Here is a 19,028-nt window from a genome sequence, read left to right as displayed (position 1 = left end):
AGATGAATACCTCTTATTCTCTTTTCCAGATCCTTCCCTTGCTACTAGCAAGATTTATGTATATTCCAGACCCCAGGTTGTCCCATCATGCCATGTGGAAGTTTCCGAGGACCACAGAGAAATGTTTAGATGTGCAGATGCCACTTGGCTCACGGTTCTGCAGGCTGTACAGGAGGCATAAGGGCGTTTGCTTCCGTGGAGGCCTCAGGAAGCTTTTACTCATGGAGGAAGGCAAAGGGAGAGCAAGGCATTTCACAAGCCCAGGGTAGGAGGAAGGAGGTGGGAGGTGCTACATACTTTCAAACAACCAGATCTCGCGATAACTCACTCACTATCATGAGAACAGCACTGAGGGGATGATATAACCCATTCATGAGAAACTGCCCCATGATCCAGTCACCTCCCACCAGGCCCTATCTCCAACACTGGGGGCTACAATTCGATATGAGATTTGGGTGGGGACACAGATCCAAACCATATCACACTATTATATCCGCAAGAGGTTTCCCCACTCTGAGCCACTTTGACCTAAACTTCCAAGTTCTCAGTTGCTACCATACTTGACTTTCAATTTAGGCCCCTCCCTAAAGATCCAACTTCAGCTATCCTAGTATAAAAATGGATATACTGCTTAAAATTTTTTTTTAATTCAAATAAGACATTTTGAAAAAGGAAACTAGGCTGGGTGCAGTGGCTCATTCCTGTAATCCCAACACTTTGGGAAGCTGAGGCAGGCGGATCACTTGAGGTCAGGAGTTTGAGACCAGCCTGGCCAACATGGTGAAACCCCCATCTCCACTAAAAATACAACAATTAGCTGGGTATTGTGGTATGCACCTGTAATCCCAGCTACTCAGGAGGCTGAGGCATGAGAATCCATTGAACCCGAGGTCACGCCACTGCACTCCAGCCGGTGCAACAGAGCGAGACTCTGTCTCAAAAAAAAAAAAGAAGAGATGAAAACACCTATAAGTTCTCCACATTTCCCCCAAATCTAAATAAGCTAACAAAAACTCTCTGTGCACCAAAGAACATGTGCATACATACACACACTCGAATAACAACAATATTTGTAGACAGGTAATACAGTGTCTAAGGGTTAATTAAACACATGGACTCGGGAGTCAGATATTATCAACCATTTATAAGTTGTTTCCACTGAAACTCATTTACAATAAAATGTGGATGGTAATAATAATGCCAACTTCTTAGGGCTGTTAAGACAATTAAATGGCATAGTATGCATGCAGCACTTAGAAGAAGAGTAGGCACTCAGTACCTTGAACTATTATTATTATTTTTGCTTGGTGGAATGAAGAGATCCCTGTTTTTTTGCTCAGTATTTCCATTTGCAAGGTGTAGATGAATCTGCAGTTTACTTGGCAAGCCAGGGCCAGTCGTCTCTTCCCCAGTATCTGGAAACATCTGCCCTCAGTGGGTGGAGGCAGAATCCCAATCCTCACTAAGGAATGAAAGTTACCCTTAACTCAGTATGAGAAATACCCCAATTGTTTACTGCTGCTTCCCTCTGCTGCTGCTATTGAGAATTACACTAAGGTGAGTTTCCGCCACAAGACCAGCAAAATCTAACCTTATATGGAGAGAATTAGCAGTACAAGTTGAGTATCCTTCATCAAGAATGCTTCCAACAAGGTGTGTTTTAGATTTTGGATTTTTAAAGATTTTGGAATATTTGCACATACACAATGAGGTATCTTGGGGATGGGACCCAAGTCTAAACATGAAATTCATTTATGTTTCATATACACTTTGTACACATAGCCTGAAGGTAATTTTATATTTTAAATAATTTTGTGCATGAAACAAAGTTTTGGCTATGTTTTGACTGCAACCCATTGCATGAGGTCAGGTGTAATATTTTCTACTTGCGACATCATGTCAGTGCTCAAAAGGTTTTGGATTTTGCAGCATTTCAGATTTCCAATTTTCAGATTGGGGTGCTCGACCTGTATGTACTTTGTTTAGGATTTCATTGAATATCCCAGAATTTGTTTTTAACATAATAGCACTGCATTTTTATAATCTATAACTGTTTCTGGATATTTCCATAGAATATTTTTTATTTTCCATTAAAATATTCTATTATTATTATTTTAGAGACAGAGTCTTGCTTCGTCCCCCAGGCTGAAGTGTAGTGGTACTATCATAGCTCATTGTAACCTGGAACTCCTGAGCTCAAGCAATCCTTCTGCCTCAGCCTCCCTAGTAGCTGGAACTGTAGCCATGCAACCACTACTCCCAGGTAAATTTTTTATTTTTTTGTAGAGACGGGGTCTTACTCTGGTGTTCAGGCTGATCTCAAACTCCTGGCTTCAGGTGATTCTCCTGCCTTGGCCTCCCAAAGCATGCTGGGATGAGCCACTGTGCCTGGACATCAAATCTTGCTCTATGTTACCTCAAGCAGTCTTATGAACATGGCTGATTCTCAAAGCTACTCTTCTTTCACTTTCTCATTTTTGTTTTCTGTACCTCCGTATCCCAGAGACTTAAGTCCCCCAATAGCTGTGACCTCCTTTTTTCACATCCTCTCAGTGGCTCAAACCAGTCCCTCCCTCCCTCTGCAAGAGCTTTTAGCACCTCCAGAGAGGCCCTCCTACCTCCAAGCACTTCCCTTTCACAGGCCATGAAGATCCATCATTCAAAGGCTCTCTCTGCTCTGAAACATTTCTCCACAGCCCATGGTTGGCCCACGCTCCTTGGATCTCCTGCAACCGACCCTGCCAACTCCAAGCCTTATCCCTCATGACCCCGACACAGCTGCCAGGCCGGCTCCCAACATCCACATACACATTGTCATTTCCTGCCTTTGTAGTTTAGTGATTGCTCTTTTTTGCTGTTGAAAAAATGATTCTGTCCTCAGCTCAAATGCTATTTCCTACATAGTGCCTTCTCTAAGCACTCCAGGGAGTACCTTAACTTCTATGACACTTCTTATGTCTTACCTGGGTTGCCCTTATCAAATGCATTGTTACTTGGGCACATTCTTTTTAAAATTTTTTCTACTATCATATGACCCAGCAATCCACTACTGGGTATATATCCACAGAAAGTGAAACCAGTATGTTGAAGAGCTGTCTGCACTCCTATCTCCATTGCAGCATTAATTATAAGAGCCAATGTATGAAACAACTCATGTGTTTAGCAACAGATTAATAGATAAACATCTGCTGTCAGTTGGTAGAGGTAGAATTCCAGTCTCCCCTTAGGAATGAAGTTTTCCTAAGCTCACAGTGTGAGAAAGATCCCAATCATGGGTATATTCATGGATAAAGAAAATGTGGTACATCTATATATAGCCTTTAAAAAGAAGGAAATCCTGCCATTTGCAGCAACATGGATAAACCTGGAGGACTTATTATGCTGAGTGAAATAAGCCAGGCCCAGAAGGGGAAATGCTGCACGATCTCACTTATATGTGGAATCTTACAACACTGAACAAACGGAAGCGGTGAGCATAATGGAGGTTATCAGGGGCTGGGGTGGATAGGTGTTGGAGAGATGTTGGTCAAAGGGCAGATAAAACATTTAGACAGCAGGAATAAGTTCAAGAGTTCTATTGTCCATAATGGTGACTAAAGTTAAAAACACTTATTGCATTCCTGAATTGAATGCAATACATTTAAAAACTTAAATGAAATGGAAAAATTCTTCAAAGAACTAAACGACCAATTTTTTTTTGAGACAGAGTTTTGCTTTTGTCACCCAGGCTGGAGTGCCGTGGCATGATCTTGGCTCATTTCAACCTCTGTTTCCCAGGTTCAAGCGATTCTCCCACCTCAGTCTCCTGAGTAGCTGGGATTACAGGCACCTGCCACCAAGCCTGGCTAATTTTTTGTATTTTTAGTATAGACAGGGTTTCACCATGTTGCCCAGGCTGGTCTTGAACTCCTGACCTCAAGTGATCCGCCCGCCTCTGCCTCCCAAAGTGCTGGGATTACAGGTGTGAGCCACCACACCCAGCCCTAAACTACCAAATTTTAATAAAGAAGAAATAGATCTCCTGAATAGCCTTCTATCTATTGAAGAAATTGCATGTATAGTTTAAAACCTTCTCACAAAGAAAACTCTAGGCCCATATAGTTTCATTGGTGTATTCTACCAAACATTCAAGGAAGAGACAATACCAATTCTATACATACCGTTCCACAATGCAGAAGACGACACTTGGAACCTACCCACTTCCTACCAGTTCCATCGCCCTCCTTCTCCTCTTGCCTCCAGCTCCATGACTGGGGGTTCCTGGGCATGTGTATAGACACCCCAGACCGCAGGCCCAAGCTTCAGGCACAGCCCCTGCAAACAACCACCCCATCCCAAGGGCCAAGCGGTGAGCCCACAGTGGCTTTGAAAATGGGAAACTTACCTGATGCTGTTCCATTCCCTTAGAACTCAACATCCCACAAGAATCCACCTGCTCTCAGTTACACTAAAACAGCTACAAGTACTTGTTTTTTATATTTCGTCCAGATTTTATCACTGTTATCTTCAGTAGAGTAGCCTGTTTTTTGCATCACAGAATCTAACTTGCCTGTGAGATGCCCTCGTCACCAGCCTGGTTGGTCTATTCCCAGGACTGCACACGACAGATTTACATACTGCTTCTCAAGGTAAACCCCTCACCTTTAAGAAGCGTGTGTTTTGAGGGCTATTTCTGAGATCTGCAGCTTTGGACCTTTCTCTTTCTCTCTCCTTTTTCCTACACATGCCCTGCTTGATTTCCACGTGCCCTGCTTTTGGAAACTTCTTCACCTACTTTAAATATTTTTTTCTAGTTTCACTGAAAATAGAGTTTGCTTTTTCTACCCTGCTGATTGTACCTGCTGTTTTGACACTAGGACTATCAAAGATTCATGCAAAAGATAAGACAGGACCAAGGTCAGACAATTCTCTGGGACTAATGGAAACATTATTCGTTAAATGACCCCATACACACTAGACAACCTATGGCTGTAACGGAGGTTTCTATACACCAGGACAGTAGTCTATAACCACATCTACATAAGACATATGCCACCAGTTTTGGCAGGTGAACCAATGTTTCCTCTCTGTAACAGGGCATTTCTGGGGTACAGTTATGCGTGCTTAGAAAGGGCCATGAAAACACACCACTGTTAAGTAATACAGGTGTAAGTTTGGGTTTATTAGAGGAAAACCATACAAGCAGAAAGTAGTACCTTGCATGCCATTCCTGGAATCGAATTATCCCACAGTTTAGGCCAGGCATAGAGGTTTACATGCGCTGTGACCAACATTCCAGTCAAGGCTGATCTCTATGCTCTTAATATTGCACATATTTATAGCAATGAGGTGGTTCTGCCTATTTGACTGAGTTAACACAGACCTGCTGAGCCAGTTTTCTGGCAAATAACCAAAATGAAGGAGGAAATCAGTGAACAGGACCATCCAGATTTGTCTCTCTTCAGCTGTTTTGGAGATGTGGTTTGACAGATAAACTATCTGAATGTATATGTTCACCAATTATGCTGTGATGGGATTCTTCCTACATTCACTTTAATGGCGATTCAACATGCAGACAGTTGTCTTACAACCATAACCTCACTGAGTCTCCATTTCCTACAGAAAAAGAGGCACAAGGATTGAGGCCAGTGGTATTTGACAATTACTATTCTGCCAAAGTAAATTTAGAAGCTGAAAGATAGGAAGCCACTTCTAAAGATATGCTGCCGTTTTTATGCCTGGAAGCTTAGCTCTCTGCACTACATTTAATGGGACTGGCTGAATTTTAAGTCTCTTTCAACCTTGAGATTTGATTCTGTGACTAGCAGTACGGTACAATTTTTTTTTTTTTTTTTTTTTTTTTTTTTTAGCAGAAAAGGTTAGCCACTAGAGGGCAGAAATATTACAGGTCAGAAAGGAGCAATGCCTGCCACAGTGAAGTACACCGGTGACTTTTACAATTCTTATTTCAATTAAATTCCACAAATATTTCATTGCCTGTCAACTCCATTCGATAATCTGTGTTATGCTAAGAGTCCAGTGACTACTAATGCTAACAGTTCACAAGTCAACTATGCAACTGTAAGAAAGAATGGCCACCCATTCACATTGTGTGACAACCCTTTTCATTTGTTTAGAAGTCTTTATTAAGGACTTACGGTGTGCCAGGCACTGTTCTATGGACTCAGGATACATCATTTACCAGAGCAAAGATCCCTCACCTTGTGAAACTGACTTCTGGCGGGAGAACAGATCCAATAAAAACTAAAATAAATAAGTCAGTAATGCAGTGTGATAAAAAATCATCAGTGCTGGCCAGGCGCAGTGGCTCACGCCTGTAATCCCTGCACTTTGGGAGGCTGAGGCAGGTGGATCACCTGAGGTCAGGAATTTGAGACCAGCCTGGCCAACATGATGAAATCCCCAACTCTACTGAAAATACAAAAAATTAGCCGGACGTGGTAGTGCGTGCCTGTAATTCCAGCTACTCCAGAGGCTGAGGCAGGAGAATCGCTTGAACCCAAGAGGCGAAGGTTGCAGTGAGCTGAGGTCATGCCATTGCACTCCAGCATGGGCAACAAGAGTGAAACTCTGTCTCAAGGAAAAAGTGATCAGTGCTGTGGCAGAAGGAAAAAGTAGAACTGCATACAGGAGATTGGGATTCAGGTGAAGTGTTGCAATTTTAGGTATGGGGGGAGAGTAGCCTCAGGGAGGGGGACATTTTTGATGGAGACAGAGGTGAGGAAGTGGGCAGTACAGCTAGCAGAGGCTAATGTTTTGCAGGCAGAGTGAACATGAGAAGGTCCCAAGGCAGGAGAGTCACTCACAGTAGCTGAGTTGAGGTAAGAGGAGGTAGATCATGAGAGGTGTTGTAAGCTGTTGTGAGCACTTCAGTTTTTACTTTGAGTGAGACGGGGAGTCACTAAAGGATTTTGTGCAGAGGAAGGACATTTTTAGAGTCACTCTGGCTGCAGAGTTGAGAAAAGTCTCGGAGTGTTATCTCTTAGGTAAGCTTCCAAGTATCCTGTTATCAGCTCATCAAAAAACAGAATGAAGGGCAGCTGAAGGCACCCATATTGCTGTCTCCATTTAGCGAATAGCGGCCTTGAAAACTGATTATATAAATTGGAGTTATTTTGTCATATCCAGCTAAATTAGAGTCCAGAGATGAGGGAGAAGAGAAAGCAGTTGGGGCACAAAGTGCCTGCTCAGGAGTCATATTGAAAGCCAGCTGCCAAGGTGGCTGAAGACCTGTTTTACATAGGAGCTGCTGAAATGTACTGCTATAACTTAGACTAGTTTTACTTAACACCTTCTCTCACAAATTACAGCTTGCCTGCTCCTAAAAGTTTTGCTCAGGGTCAATGAACTATCTTTCAAGGCAATACATACCATTTCTCTCATGAAACCTCTAACCATCTCTTTGTTCTTCTGAAGATCACCCCAGTTTGTGGGTATGCCCTGAACTGCAATTCTGTTTTCCCAAATAAAATGATTTAGAGACTCATCTTATTTTTGATTTTGACACAGCCAATCCACAAATATCCCTACTGTGCCACATGCCAGGCATTGTGCCAAGCACTTCAATACTTTCCCATTTAACCCTTCCCACCTTGTATATAATCACCACTATTGGTGATTTTATTATTATTATTTTTGAGACTGAGTTTCGCTTTTGTTGCCCAGGGTGGAGTGCAATGGTGCGATCTCAGCTCACTGCAACCTCCACCCTCCCGGGTTCAAGCTATTCTCCTGCCTCAGCCTAAGCAGTAGCTGGGATTACAGGTGTGTGCCATCACACACCTCGACCTCCCAGGTTCAAGCTATTTTCCTGCCTCAGACTCTGGAGTAGCTGGGATTACAGGTGTGCGCCATCACGCTAATTCTCTATTTTTAGTAGAGATGGCGTTTCACCACGTTGGTCAGGCTGGTCTTGAACTGATCTCAGGTGATCTCCCCACCTCAGCCTCCCAAAGTGTTGGGTTTACAGGCCTGAGCCACTGCGCCCAGCCCTGAGGATGATTTAAAGGTAAGAAAAGGAGACTGTAAAAGTTAGTAACTGGCCCAAGGTTTAGATGAAGTGGATGGAACTTGTGTAAGGTAACTTGAAGAACTCAGTGTTTACTCTTAATGTAAACACTGCCCAAGTAAGGTTTAGTACCCCAGTGCTGAGGAACTAAAGATGGTGGTGATAAGGGGTTGGGAGAAGCATCAGCGTTTGAGTTCAACCACCACACGTTTCTTCAAGTTCTGTCTAGCCTATATACCACATTTGTCTGCACTGTAACTGGACTTCCCCTGGCGGTTAAAAAATCTACTTGAGTACTGCTGCTCAGCCAGCCCGAGGACCAGTAAGGCCAGCACAGAAAGAGAAAGCATTTGTAAGCATTACTAGCTACTTTAAAGAGTACCTTTGTGTCTGCTAGACCTACTAACAACAAATTGGAGCTGGTATTTCGCATTTTTTTAAACTTCATTTTTCTCCTATTTTATAGTATTTTACTTGAGAGGCTGAATATACAAATAGCCCACCCGAATATAAAAAGACTTCTAATCCACAACCTGCAGCAACCTGCCCAGAAAACCAGTCCGTTATCTACAATAACCAAGCCGGGGAGCCTGCCTGCTCGAAATCAGACTTGCAGGAAGCCAGACTGCCGTCTCTAGCAACAATCTAGGAAGCTGAACAATAACTTCTGTTAACAACTGCGGCCAAATGGCCAGGACTTAATAACTGAGAGCTTTCTTAATTTTTGTCCTTGCTTCCAAGTTACGACCAACCGGAGAAAGGCAAATATGCCCGCTAACCAATCCCTACGATGCTCCACTTCCAGGGAGCCGCCTCCAGCCTCCGGTAAGCGCACACCGAGCCTTCCCTTTTGTCCACCCTAAAGCGTCCCCACTCCTCTGCCTGCCATTGCGTCCTTCCCCAAATACATGGGACAGTGGCTGACGCCTTTGCTTTTCATGTTCGGTTGGTCTTCATTTATTTCCACATATCCAGGGGGTGGGGGTGGGGGTGGGGGTGGGGGGTGGGAGAAGGGGGGGGTGGGGGTAGAAAAGTAGCAAAAGCAAAACCCGTGTCTTGCGGGCACGCAGGTTAAGTACGGCCCAAGGGCTCGGGTCTCCCCTAGGCAGGAACCTCCAGGGCTGGAGACCGGAACGCAACCCAATCACGCGCCTTCGGACGGCCGGAATAAATGGTCACGAGATTTTGCGGGGTTGCAAGGGGCCGGTGCTCAGCGCGGGAAAATGTACACCAGTCCGGAGGCGAGTTTAGTCCTTCATCCAGTGGGGTTTCAGGAACTAAGCCCGACCTTTCCGGAGTGAGGGTGGAGCTTCCTGCACGCGCCCTCTGCGCATGCGCCCGCCCAGTGCCCGCCCCTCGACGTGCAGTTCTCGTCACGTCCGGTGGCGGCGGCGGCAGCTGTGCTGTATTTTGCCTCTCTGGCCGGCGTGGCGCGCGCAGGTGTCTCTGGTGTCCCGCCGCCTCCTTCCTTCCCGCAGGACCCACCCCTCCTGGCCCTGGGTCCCAACGGTGCTCGCCTGCCCGCCGGTCGGTCGGCGCCCGGGGCACGGCGTCCTCTCTTCTCCCGGACTACTTAGCCTCAACCCGGGTGTGTTTCCACTACTAGAGGTGAAGCATTCATCAGTGGAACCTGGGGTCTTGGACCAGGGTGTTTTTACTTTTCCCATTAGGTGGACGCTCCGGGCCAGGAGATATCATTTGCAAGATTTCCTCCGAGAGGAGGCCTTTGTCATTGTAGTGCAATTTAAGAATGGGTGTCCTTAGACACAGGAACTGACCGTAAGGTCATGCAACTGTTTTGGATGCTTTAAAAAAAAAAAAAAAATCCCCACACTCATTACGCGTTTTTTTGCTTCTGACTTTTTTATTTTTAAGGCATCTGCTCCCGAAAGCTCAGGGACCGTTAGAATTTCGTTTTCTAAACGAATCCTAATGTTTCCTGTGACGGAATCGATTCAGAGGATATCTTTTCAGTAAGGAAGGAAACCCTCCCCTGCTCCCTGGGGATGTCTCAGGATTCTTAAACCTAAAGATTTACTCTTTGTGCACAGACGCTGGAAGCATTTGGGTGAGGCAGTGCAGTGCTTTTTGGGAAATGCATCACGTCCCTTCTGTTTTTGAAAAGCTAATCTAACTTGGTCTTTTTTTTTCCTCTTTTTTGGATGAGTTACCGCCAATATTATGGAGGTTAGTGTGAACGAACCTGAGGCCACTGAGTTTTTTTGAGTTCGTGTGACAGATTTTAAATCGTTTTTCTGTGTTCAACCCTGACTTTGGGATCACTCTCAACCGGCTACATTCTTTACCCTCTTCTGGTTATAATTTAATGTTTTGTCTGTTGTGGGTTTCGAATTTTGATAGCAACCTTTGATAGAACTGTGTTTAAAAGATAAGGGAGAATCTCGTGGCTTTTTACTTTTATATAACTTAATTTTTCATTTCACAAAATGCCCATAAAAAAACATAGCTAAGCAAAAGAAAGAAAATTATAATCATCTAGAATCCTACTACTTAACTATTGCGAACATTTTGCAATAGTTTTAAAATTCATGTTGTTTGTAAAAAACAAAAAATGATATAGTGTATATTGTTCAAGTATAATTTGCTTGACATATCTTGCCTGGCTTCCCATTTCACTTATTTTTTTCTTTGTACATTTATAATAGCTACAGAATGCTCTATTGTGATAGGCACTCATAGGTATAGTGGGAAACTTAGTGCATAAACCTTGTGCTATCTATTGTAGCAGCTCAGAGAACTTTTAACTTATATCTTAGTTTTTGGCCAAGATGCATAGGTGAGATGGTTCTAGAACTAGTAAAAGGAAAGATTTAGTATTGAGTCCTATGCAAGGGTGCATCAGATTTATTGAAAAGGTAGAGAACATCATTGACAATTATTCTCTTTGTTTCTAGCCTCACTCTTCCCCCTTAATCTCTCTCTCTCTTTATCTTTGTCTCCTCCAAGAATGAAATATGACTGAGGACTCGCAGAGAAACTTTCGTTCGGTATATTATGAGAAAGTGGGGTTTCGTGGAGTTGAAGAAAAGAAATCATTAGAAATTCTCCTGAAAGATGACCGCCTGGGTGAGTATTATGTTTAATTAAGCTCATTGGTTCCCAATCAATTCCACATGTTCTGAAGTAAATATCTTAAAAGACATACAGAAGCATTGGTTACTTGCTGTATTTTTTAGTAACGTGGTGAAGCAGAATGGTGTATTTTGAGAAAAGTTACAGATTTTTCAAATTTATATTTGACTGAGAGTCAGAAGTTTTTGAAATGTTTCTTAAAGTCATAATATTTTTTCTTCTGTTGGACCCATATGTTTTCTTATATTACCTCGATAAATTTGCTTCTGGGTAAATTTGTAGTAGCTCTGGTCATGGTTTTTGTTTTTTTGTTTTGTTGACTGTTACTGAGGTTGGAATGCAGTGGCGCAATCTTCGCTCACTGCATCCTCCACCTTCTGGGTTTAAGCGATTCTCTTGCCCCAGCCTCCCAAGTAGCTGGCATTACAGGCACACGCCACCATGCCTGGCGGGTTTTTTTTGTTTGTTTTATTAGATACGGGGTTTTACCATTTTGGCCAGGATGATGTTCTCAAACTCCTGACCTCAAGTGATCTACCCACCTTGGCTTCCCAAAGTGCTGGGATTACAGCCATGAGCCACCACGCCTGGCCCATGATTTTCTTTTATGGAAATACTAAGACTGCACTGTATATTGACATTTTAGTTTATTTTAAGCCAGTATTAGTAAGATCTTTTGTTGACTAAAGTAAAATAAACTGAACCGTAGTTAAAGATAGTACTTTATTGGCCGGGCGCGGTGGCTCAAGCCTGTAATCCCAGCACTTTGGGAGGCCGAGGCGGGTGGATCACGAGGTCAAGAGATCGAGACCATCCTGGTCAACATGGTGAAACCCCGTCTNAAGTGCTGGGATTACAGGCTTAAGCCACCGCGCCCGGCCTGTCCTTTCTTATCTTTCATGTCTTTGACATTTTTGAAGGGCATAATCAGAGGCTTTGAAGAAAGCCCTCAATTTAGGTTTGTCTGGTACTTCCTCCTGATTAGATTCAGGTTATTCATTTTTTGTAGGGACATCAGGTAGGTGATGCTGTGTCCTTCTCAGTGGCTCTTATCAGGAGGAACATCGTGTGGATTTGCCCCTTAAGAGGTAGTGTTAACTTGGATCACTTCGCAAGGGTGGGTCTGCTGGAGTTTTCCACTGGAAATTTCCCTTTGTAATTACTATTTCTCTTTGTGGGGAGACAATTTAAAACTGCTCCGTAAATATCCTATTCCTTATTAAACTGTTCAAAGTATTCTCATTTGACGATTTCTAAAAAATTTTTAACTTTATTTTTAAGTAATGTTGGGTATAGAAAAAAGTTGCAAAAATAGTACAGTGTTCTCAAATACCTTCACCAGTGTCCTCGAATGTTACCATAAGGTAATGATCAAAACCAGAGAATCACAATACTGGGAGCCACTCTGTAGACCTCATTGGAATTTTGCTGGTATCTCACTGATGCTCTTCCTCTGATCCAAGTTCCAGTTCCAGATCACACATTACATTTAGCTTCCATGTCTTAGTCTTTGATCTGGAACAGTTCTTCAGTCTTGGTCTTTCATGACCTTGACATGTTTGAAAAGCACTGGCCAGGATCGCATTTCTCAATTTGGGTCTGTCTGATGTTTCCCCATGATTAAACTCTGGTCATGCATTACTGGCAGGAATACCACAGAAGTATGGGACTCATTACTAGTGCCGCTAACTTTGATCACTTGGGTAAGATGGTGTCTGCTGAGTTTCTCTGCTATAAGGTTACTATTTTCCACTTTGTAATTAATAAGTAACTGTGGGGAAGTACTTTGAGACTTGTAAATAGCCATCAACTAATGATTCTTGCCTGAACCAATTTTTACTGTGCTGGTGGCCAAATGGTGATCTAACTCCCTCATTCTTTCTGCATGTATTAGTTGGCATTCTTCTCTAAGGAAGAGTTTTCCCTTCTCCTTTATTTCTTTATTTATATCAGTATGAAATTAAAGTATTATTTATTTGGCTAAAACAGTGAATTGTTCAAATGGATTTGCTGGAACACTTTCCTGTTTTACAAAATTTATTTTTATTGCAGATCCTTTTTTTTTTTTTTTTTTTTTATTTGTTTTTTCATCATTAAAAAAAAAAAAAAAAAAAAAAAAAGATAGTACTTTATTGGCATAGAGTACTTTTTTAAAGTTTGTGAAACATTTCTCACCTTATCTTTGCTCTTCACTGTACAGTATTTGCTTTAGTATGTCTGGTATTCTCCTTTGATAAGTAGAGGAATTGAGGGTCAGGGAGGTAACTGTACTTTATTGGAAAATGCAGGGATTTGAAGGCTGACTGTACCACTTACTAGCTGTGTTAGTTTGATAAAATCATTTAACTGCTTTGAGCTTCAGTTTCTGCGTTTTTAGAACAATTACTACCTGACAGGCTTGCAGTGTGAATTAAATGAAATAAACCCTGTAATTAATAACTACCGATAATGTTATAGAAAATGTAGTAATATATGCAAAATGCATCTCCAATGCGGCAAAATGCAAATTGTTTTTATTTTTATTATTTTGTTTAGACAGAATCTCACTCTGTTGCCCAGGCTGGAGTGCAGTGGCATGATCTTGGCTCACTGCAACTTCTGCCTCCTGGGTTCAGGCGATCCTTCTGCCTCAGCCTCCTGACTAGCTGGGACTACAGGTGTGCACCACCATACCCGGCTAATTTTTGTATTTTTAGTAGAGATGGGGTTTAACCATGTTGGGCAGGCTAGTCCCAAACTCCTGACCTTTACTAATTCGCCTGCCTCAGCCTCTCAAAGTGCTGGGATTATAGGCGTGAGCCACCATGCCCAGCTGCAAATTGTTTTTAAATAACTTAGTTGGTAGAAGTCTTGGGCTAGAAATCAGGCTAGTATTGCCTCTCCTAAACTTACCATGTGGTAGATATTCTCTGAAGAAATGTCTTAACTGTTCTTTCAGTTTTAAAAATGAAATGTGCTTTGACATACTGTGATCAGCATGAAAAGCTTCTAACTATGTTTTCTTCTTCCTCTAGATATTGAAAAACTTTGTACTTTTAGTCAGAGGTTCCCTCTCCCGTCCATGTACCGTGCATTGGTATGGAAGGTGCTTCTAGGTATGAGACCCAGGAGTTGGAAGATTTATCTTCAAAAATAGTGAATAATGGGATCATTTGCTATCTTATCAGAGAAAGGAGAATTTGTTTAGGCTGTTTACTGAATATTGAATCTTCCCCAGGAGATTCAGTTACTGCTTACTATTTTCTATTACTGATACTGTAGGAAGAACAATACTGTTCTTCCCAGATCTTGTCTCAGGAACATACACTATTTTCTCAGACAAGAAATAGTCTTGTCTCAGAAAATAGGAGACAAGATTAGGAGAAAGGAGAATTGGTTTAGGCTTTGCTATCAGCTGGGGAACCTGGAGGAAAACGACCCCTCTGGGACTCATTTTTTGCATCTATAACATGAGGCTTTTGAGCTAAATGATTCCTAGGTTTTAGCTCTAAATTTGTAAGGTTTTGTGAATCTCAGCTTTAGCAGTATAACTTCCTAATGCGTCAGAGAGGAATTGGAGACTTAATACTCCCTGGAAGTGTGAATGATTAAATTCCAGTGGTGTGAGTGGCTGAATGAGAAGGAAAACTGATCTTACTTAGTTTCTGTGGAAGAAAACGTGAATTAAGTGCTATGAGTAACTGGCAGTATCCCTTTTGAGCCCAAGATTTTCTTTCCCCTATCATTGCTGAGCCTGCTGGAGCATATAATTCCTATCCATTACCATCCTCCTGATCTTTCTTAGAAAAATATTTTTAAGTTTGTTAACTGTAAGATAGTGATGAGGACTAAATTCCTTGAGGAATATAAACTATGACTGTGCCTTATTGGGCATCCCTGTGTGCCTGTCAGTAGGCTGAGTAGTTTACATAGATTATACATAGCACATAGTAGAATTCCCCTGTGAGGCAGGTATTGGTATCGTAATTTTACAGGTGGGGAAAATTACTCTCCCAGGCTAAATAACTTGCCTAAGGCATTATAGCCTGTAGTGGCAGAGCTAGGATTTGAGCTTACATTTGTGGGACTCATTTGACGGTAAGATAGGTTGTAGACCTCTTTCTTTCCAAAATATATCTTTTCAGGGCTTGAGGAGCCTGCAGCCCTCTCTGATTATATAATATGGAGGTAGTGAGGGAATATAAGTGGTGCTAGAAAGCCTTCCTTAATGACTTTTTTTTTTTTTTTTTGAGATGGAGTCTCATCCTGTCACCAGGCTGGAGTACAGTGGTGCGATCTTGGCTCACTGCAACTTCCGCTTTTTGGGTCCAAGCAATTCTCCTGCCCCCTCCTCCCCCATCCTGAGTAGCTGGGACTGCAGGCACACACCACCACGCGCAGCTAATTTTTGTATTTTTAGTGCAGATGGGGTTTCACCATTTTGGCCAGGATGGTCTTGATCTATTGACCTCGTGATCCATCCGCCTCGGCCTCCCAAAGTGCGGGATAATGACTTTTTTGCTATGCATCTTGGCTGTCTCTGTGCACTTTTATGTTTGGTAGGTCAGTGTGCAGTTACAGTCTGGAGAAGTGGTGACAACTATTTTAGTTTTTCCTAGAGTACTTTTCCTTAAATTTTACTGTTTCCATTACCTTCTGGGGTACATTTTAAGTAGTAATGTCAACAGTGCCCATTTCTGCTGGGAGGTGCTATGTGTCTATTAATAACTCTGGTGGAATTAATGGGAGTTACACAGTTTTGTGTTGGCCTACAGCCTGCCTGGCTTATTCATCACTTCTACTCTTCTTACCTTTCTTTATTATGTAAGTCATGGTTATTTTTTGAGGAAAAGGCTCTGGAAGCTTAGAGCTGTTGTGCTGTGTAGGAAACAGCCTGACTCTTCTTAGCACAGAGTTTTGATTACTTGGGGATCTTTTAGGATCAGCTCTTAGAAACCAGGTCCAAGAGTTAACATGCTGCCTCTAGCAGTACGATGAGGGTTCGGTTACAGCTGTTTAACCTGTATTAGCCGAGATGTAGGAGACACTTTTCTGGAAGCCTGATACACAGTCTCATAGCTAGGATAATTTTTATTTCAGGGAAGAGAACATTTAAGCAAGTTTATTTCTAACGTTAATGTGGTATCATGTTAGCTGCTATTGTTTTTGTTTTCCAGGGTGTTCTCTAGAATACTAAACTGGTGGTGGTTTGCACCAAAGAGGGATTCATAGTCAAATGTACTGGCTAACACTTAACACTAGCTTAGTGTTTGTCAAGTACTCGTCTAAGTGTTTTGTGTATATTGATTTGTTTATTCATCTGAGCAACTGTATGAGATTAGGTATTATTATTCTCATTTTTCATATGGGGAAGCTAAGACACAGGGAGATGAAGTAATTCCTAAAGGTCACCACCCAGCCAGTTAATTGTAGAGCTGGAATATAAAAACAGGAACTTTGTTCCAGAGTCTGTGCTTCTGTAGAGCCTCATTAAGTTTAATGAAACTAATAAAATGGTTGGTTTTTGTTTTGCTTTGTGGGTTATTATTATTTTTTTTTTTTTGAGACAGGGTCTTATTCTGTTTCCCAGGCTGGACTGCAGTGGTACAATCACAACTCACTGTGGCCTTGACTTCCCAGGCTCAGATGATCCTCCCACCTCAGCCTCCCACGTAGCTGGGACTACAGACATGTGCCATCACACCTGGCCAATTTTTTGTAGAGACAGGGTTTCACCATGTTGCCCAGGCTGGTCTCGAACTCCTGGCCTCAAGCAATCTGCCTGCTTCAGCCTCTCAAAGTGCTAGGATTATAGGCATGAGCCACCATACCTGGCCTAAAATGTTTTTCTTTATGGCAAAACTTAGAGCCATGAAAATTCATTGTCATCATTTCCCCAATCTGTTTGATGATGGCATTTTAATCTCTTGGGACTAGCATTTTGTGAAGAAGCATTTGGTGAAATGCTTATCTATCCCATTTCCTGCCTTTGACAGATGGGGATACAAGTGCCCAGGAAGACAAACACATTTGAGAGTCCTAGTGTTGTTTAACTTGAGGCTAGAATCCAGGATGGCTAGGCTGTCTAGTGGTTTTCTCAGAGCCATTTTGTTTGTTAAAAAAAAGATATGACACCATATTTAAATGGGTTAATGAGCTTAATATGTCACAGAAATGTCATGTAAGGTGGCCTCACCAATGAAGATTAAGGACTTTCGTGGCCTGGAGGATAGGATGCTATGTGAGCAATTTTAACTATTGGGGAAGAGAAGGATTCAATGAGCTGTTGGTGGCGAGATGTAGGGGCCAAGTACAAAGACTAGGGTGAGACCTCTAGGAGCTAAAGGCAGCCTGAAGCTGCTATACATGAAGTTAAACCATTGTTTAATCTTGAATGTATGTGGCGCACTTACTCAAGGGCTTCGGCAGTGTTATTTCATGTTTCTTTCCTATCAATGATGCATCACCATTTAAACATTGATAATATTTCACGTTTAAGATTGTTTTATAGTGAGAATTTCTAAAAGATTCTATGTGGTACTTAAGTATCTGTGAATTCTAGCCTTATTGTGATGAGTTGCTTCTCACAGCATCTTCTTTGATAGAGAAGAGATTTGGAGTGATGGCTCAGTCTTTCGCCCTTTTTTCTTTATTCCTGTTCTGTCTAGGAATCCTGCCTCCACACCATGAGTCCCATGCCAAGGTGATGATGTATCGTAAGGAGCAGTACTCGGATGTCCTTCATGCCCTGAAAGTCATTCGCTTTGTCAGTGATGCCACACCTCAGGTTGAAGTCTATCTCCGCATGTATCAGCTGGAATCTGGGAAATTACCTCGAAATTCCTCTTTTCCACTGGTTAGTGGTCACTTTTGCCTGACAGTAAGCTCAACTCTAGACTGTCCCATCTTGCCAGCCTTTGATTCCATCATGTTTTGCCTTAAAAACTTTCAATGACTCCCTATTGTTATTAAAATAGAAGTGACAGCCGGGCACGGTGGATCACACCTGTAATCCCAGCACTTTGGGAGGCCGAGGCGGCTAGATCAGGAGGTCAAGAGATCAAGACCATCCTGGCCAACATGGTGAAACCCCATCTCTACTAAAAATACAAAGATTAGCTGGGCGTGGTGGTGTGCACCTGTAGTCCCAGCTACTTGGGAGGCTGAGATAGGAGAATCACTTGAACCCGGGAGGCGGAGGTTGCAGTGAGCCAAGATCGCGCCACTGGACTCCAACCTGGCGACAGAGTGAGACTGTATCTCAAAATAAATAAATAAATAAATAAATAAATAAAATAAGTGACACATCTTTACCTGGCATTTGTGGCCACGTGCATTCTGACCCAACCTTCTTTTTTTTTTTTTTTAATACATTTCATTTTGAAGTAATTTCAAACTTCTAGAAAAGTTGCAAGAATACTACCAAGAATTCAGATATACCCTTTACCCAGATTCTCCAGTTGTTAACATTATGTGCATCTGCTTTGCTTTGTCATTTAAAAAATATACGTATGCACATTTTTTTCCTAAATCATTTGAGAATAAGATGCAGACAGGATTCCCTATCACCTCAGATTCCTTCAGTGTACACTTCCCCTGTAGATAGCCATAGTACAGTCCTCAAAACCAAGATGTTAACAAAGATACAACATTAACATCTAATCTACCAGCTCCATTTGAATTTGGCCAATAATGCCCTTCAAAAATAAGGAAACAGTCAAAGTTCTGGGTGAGGATTGGATCCTGGACTAGGCGTTGGCGCTGGGTTATTATTGTATTGCTTTGGTCTCCTTTGACTTGAGAGAGTTCTGTCCTTTCTTTTTTTCTTTTTCTTTTTTTTTTTGAGACGGAGTTTCGCTCTTGTTACCCAGGCTGGAGTGCAATGGCGCGATCTCGGCTCACCGCAACCTCCGCCTCCTGGGTTCAGGCAATTCCCCTGCCTCAGCCT

At 42.4% G+C, this 19,028-nt stretch overlaps 1 protein-coding gene across 10 annotated transcripts in view; it reads left to right on the top strand.

The window, feature by feature from the left end:
• Positions 1–9,338: 9,338 nt before the first annotated feature.
• The window catches only part of TBC1D7 (TBC1 domain family member 7), a 27,584-nt gene continuing 17,894 nt past the window's right edge, over positions 9,339–19,028 (top strand). For 2 of the 10 annotated variants that reach the window (XM_037735998.1, XM_037735999.1), the window contains exons 1-4: positions 9,339–9,596; positions 10,976–11,095; positions 14,116–14,196; positions 17,749–17,936. In XM_037735998.1, the coding sequence (XP_037591926.1) occupies positions 10,984–11,095; positions 14,116–14,196; positions 17,749–17,936 (381 nt within the window). In that variant the 5' untranslated portion in view covers positions 9,339–9,596; positions 10,976–10,983. Of the gene's footprint in view, positions 9,617–10,174; positions 10,196–10,973; positions 11,096–14,115; positions 14,197–17,748; positions 17,937–19,028 lie in introns of those variants that run through there. The other 8 variants (XM_037736000.1, XM_017521508.1, XM_037735994.1 and 5 more) reach the window with 7 other exon arrangements.

This window comes from Cebus imitator, unplaced genomic scaffold (genome assembly GCF_001604975.1).
Source record: "Cebus imitator isolate Cc_AM_T3 unplaced genomic scaffold, Cebus_imitator-1.0 Scaffold21, whole genome shotgun sequence".
Lineage (NCBI taxonomy): Eukaryota > Metazoa > Chordata > Mammalia > Primates > Cebidae > Cebus > Cebus imitator.
The sequence above is the reverse complement of the archived record's forward strand: the minus strand, read 5'-3'. Positions and strand labels throughout refer to the sequence as shown.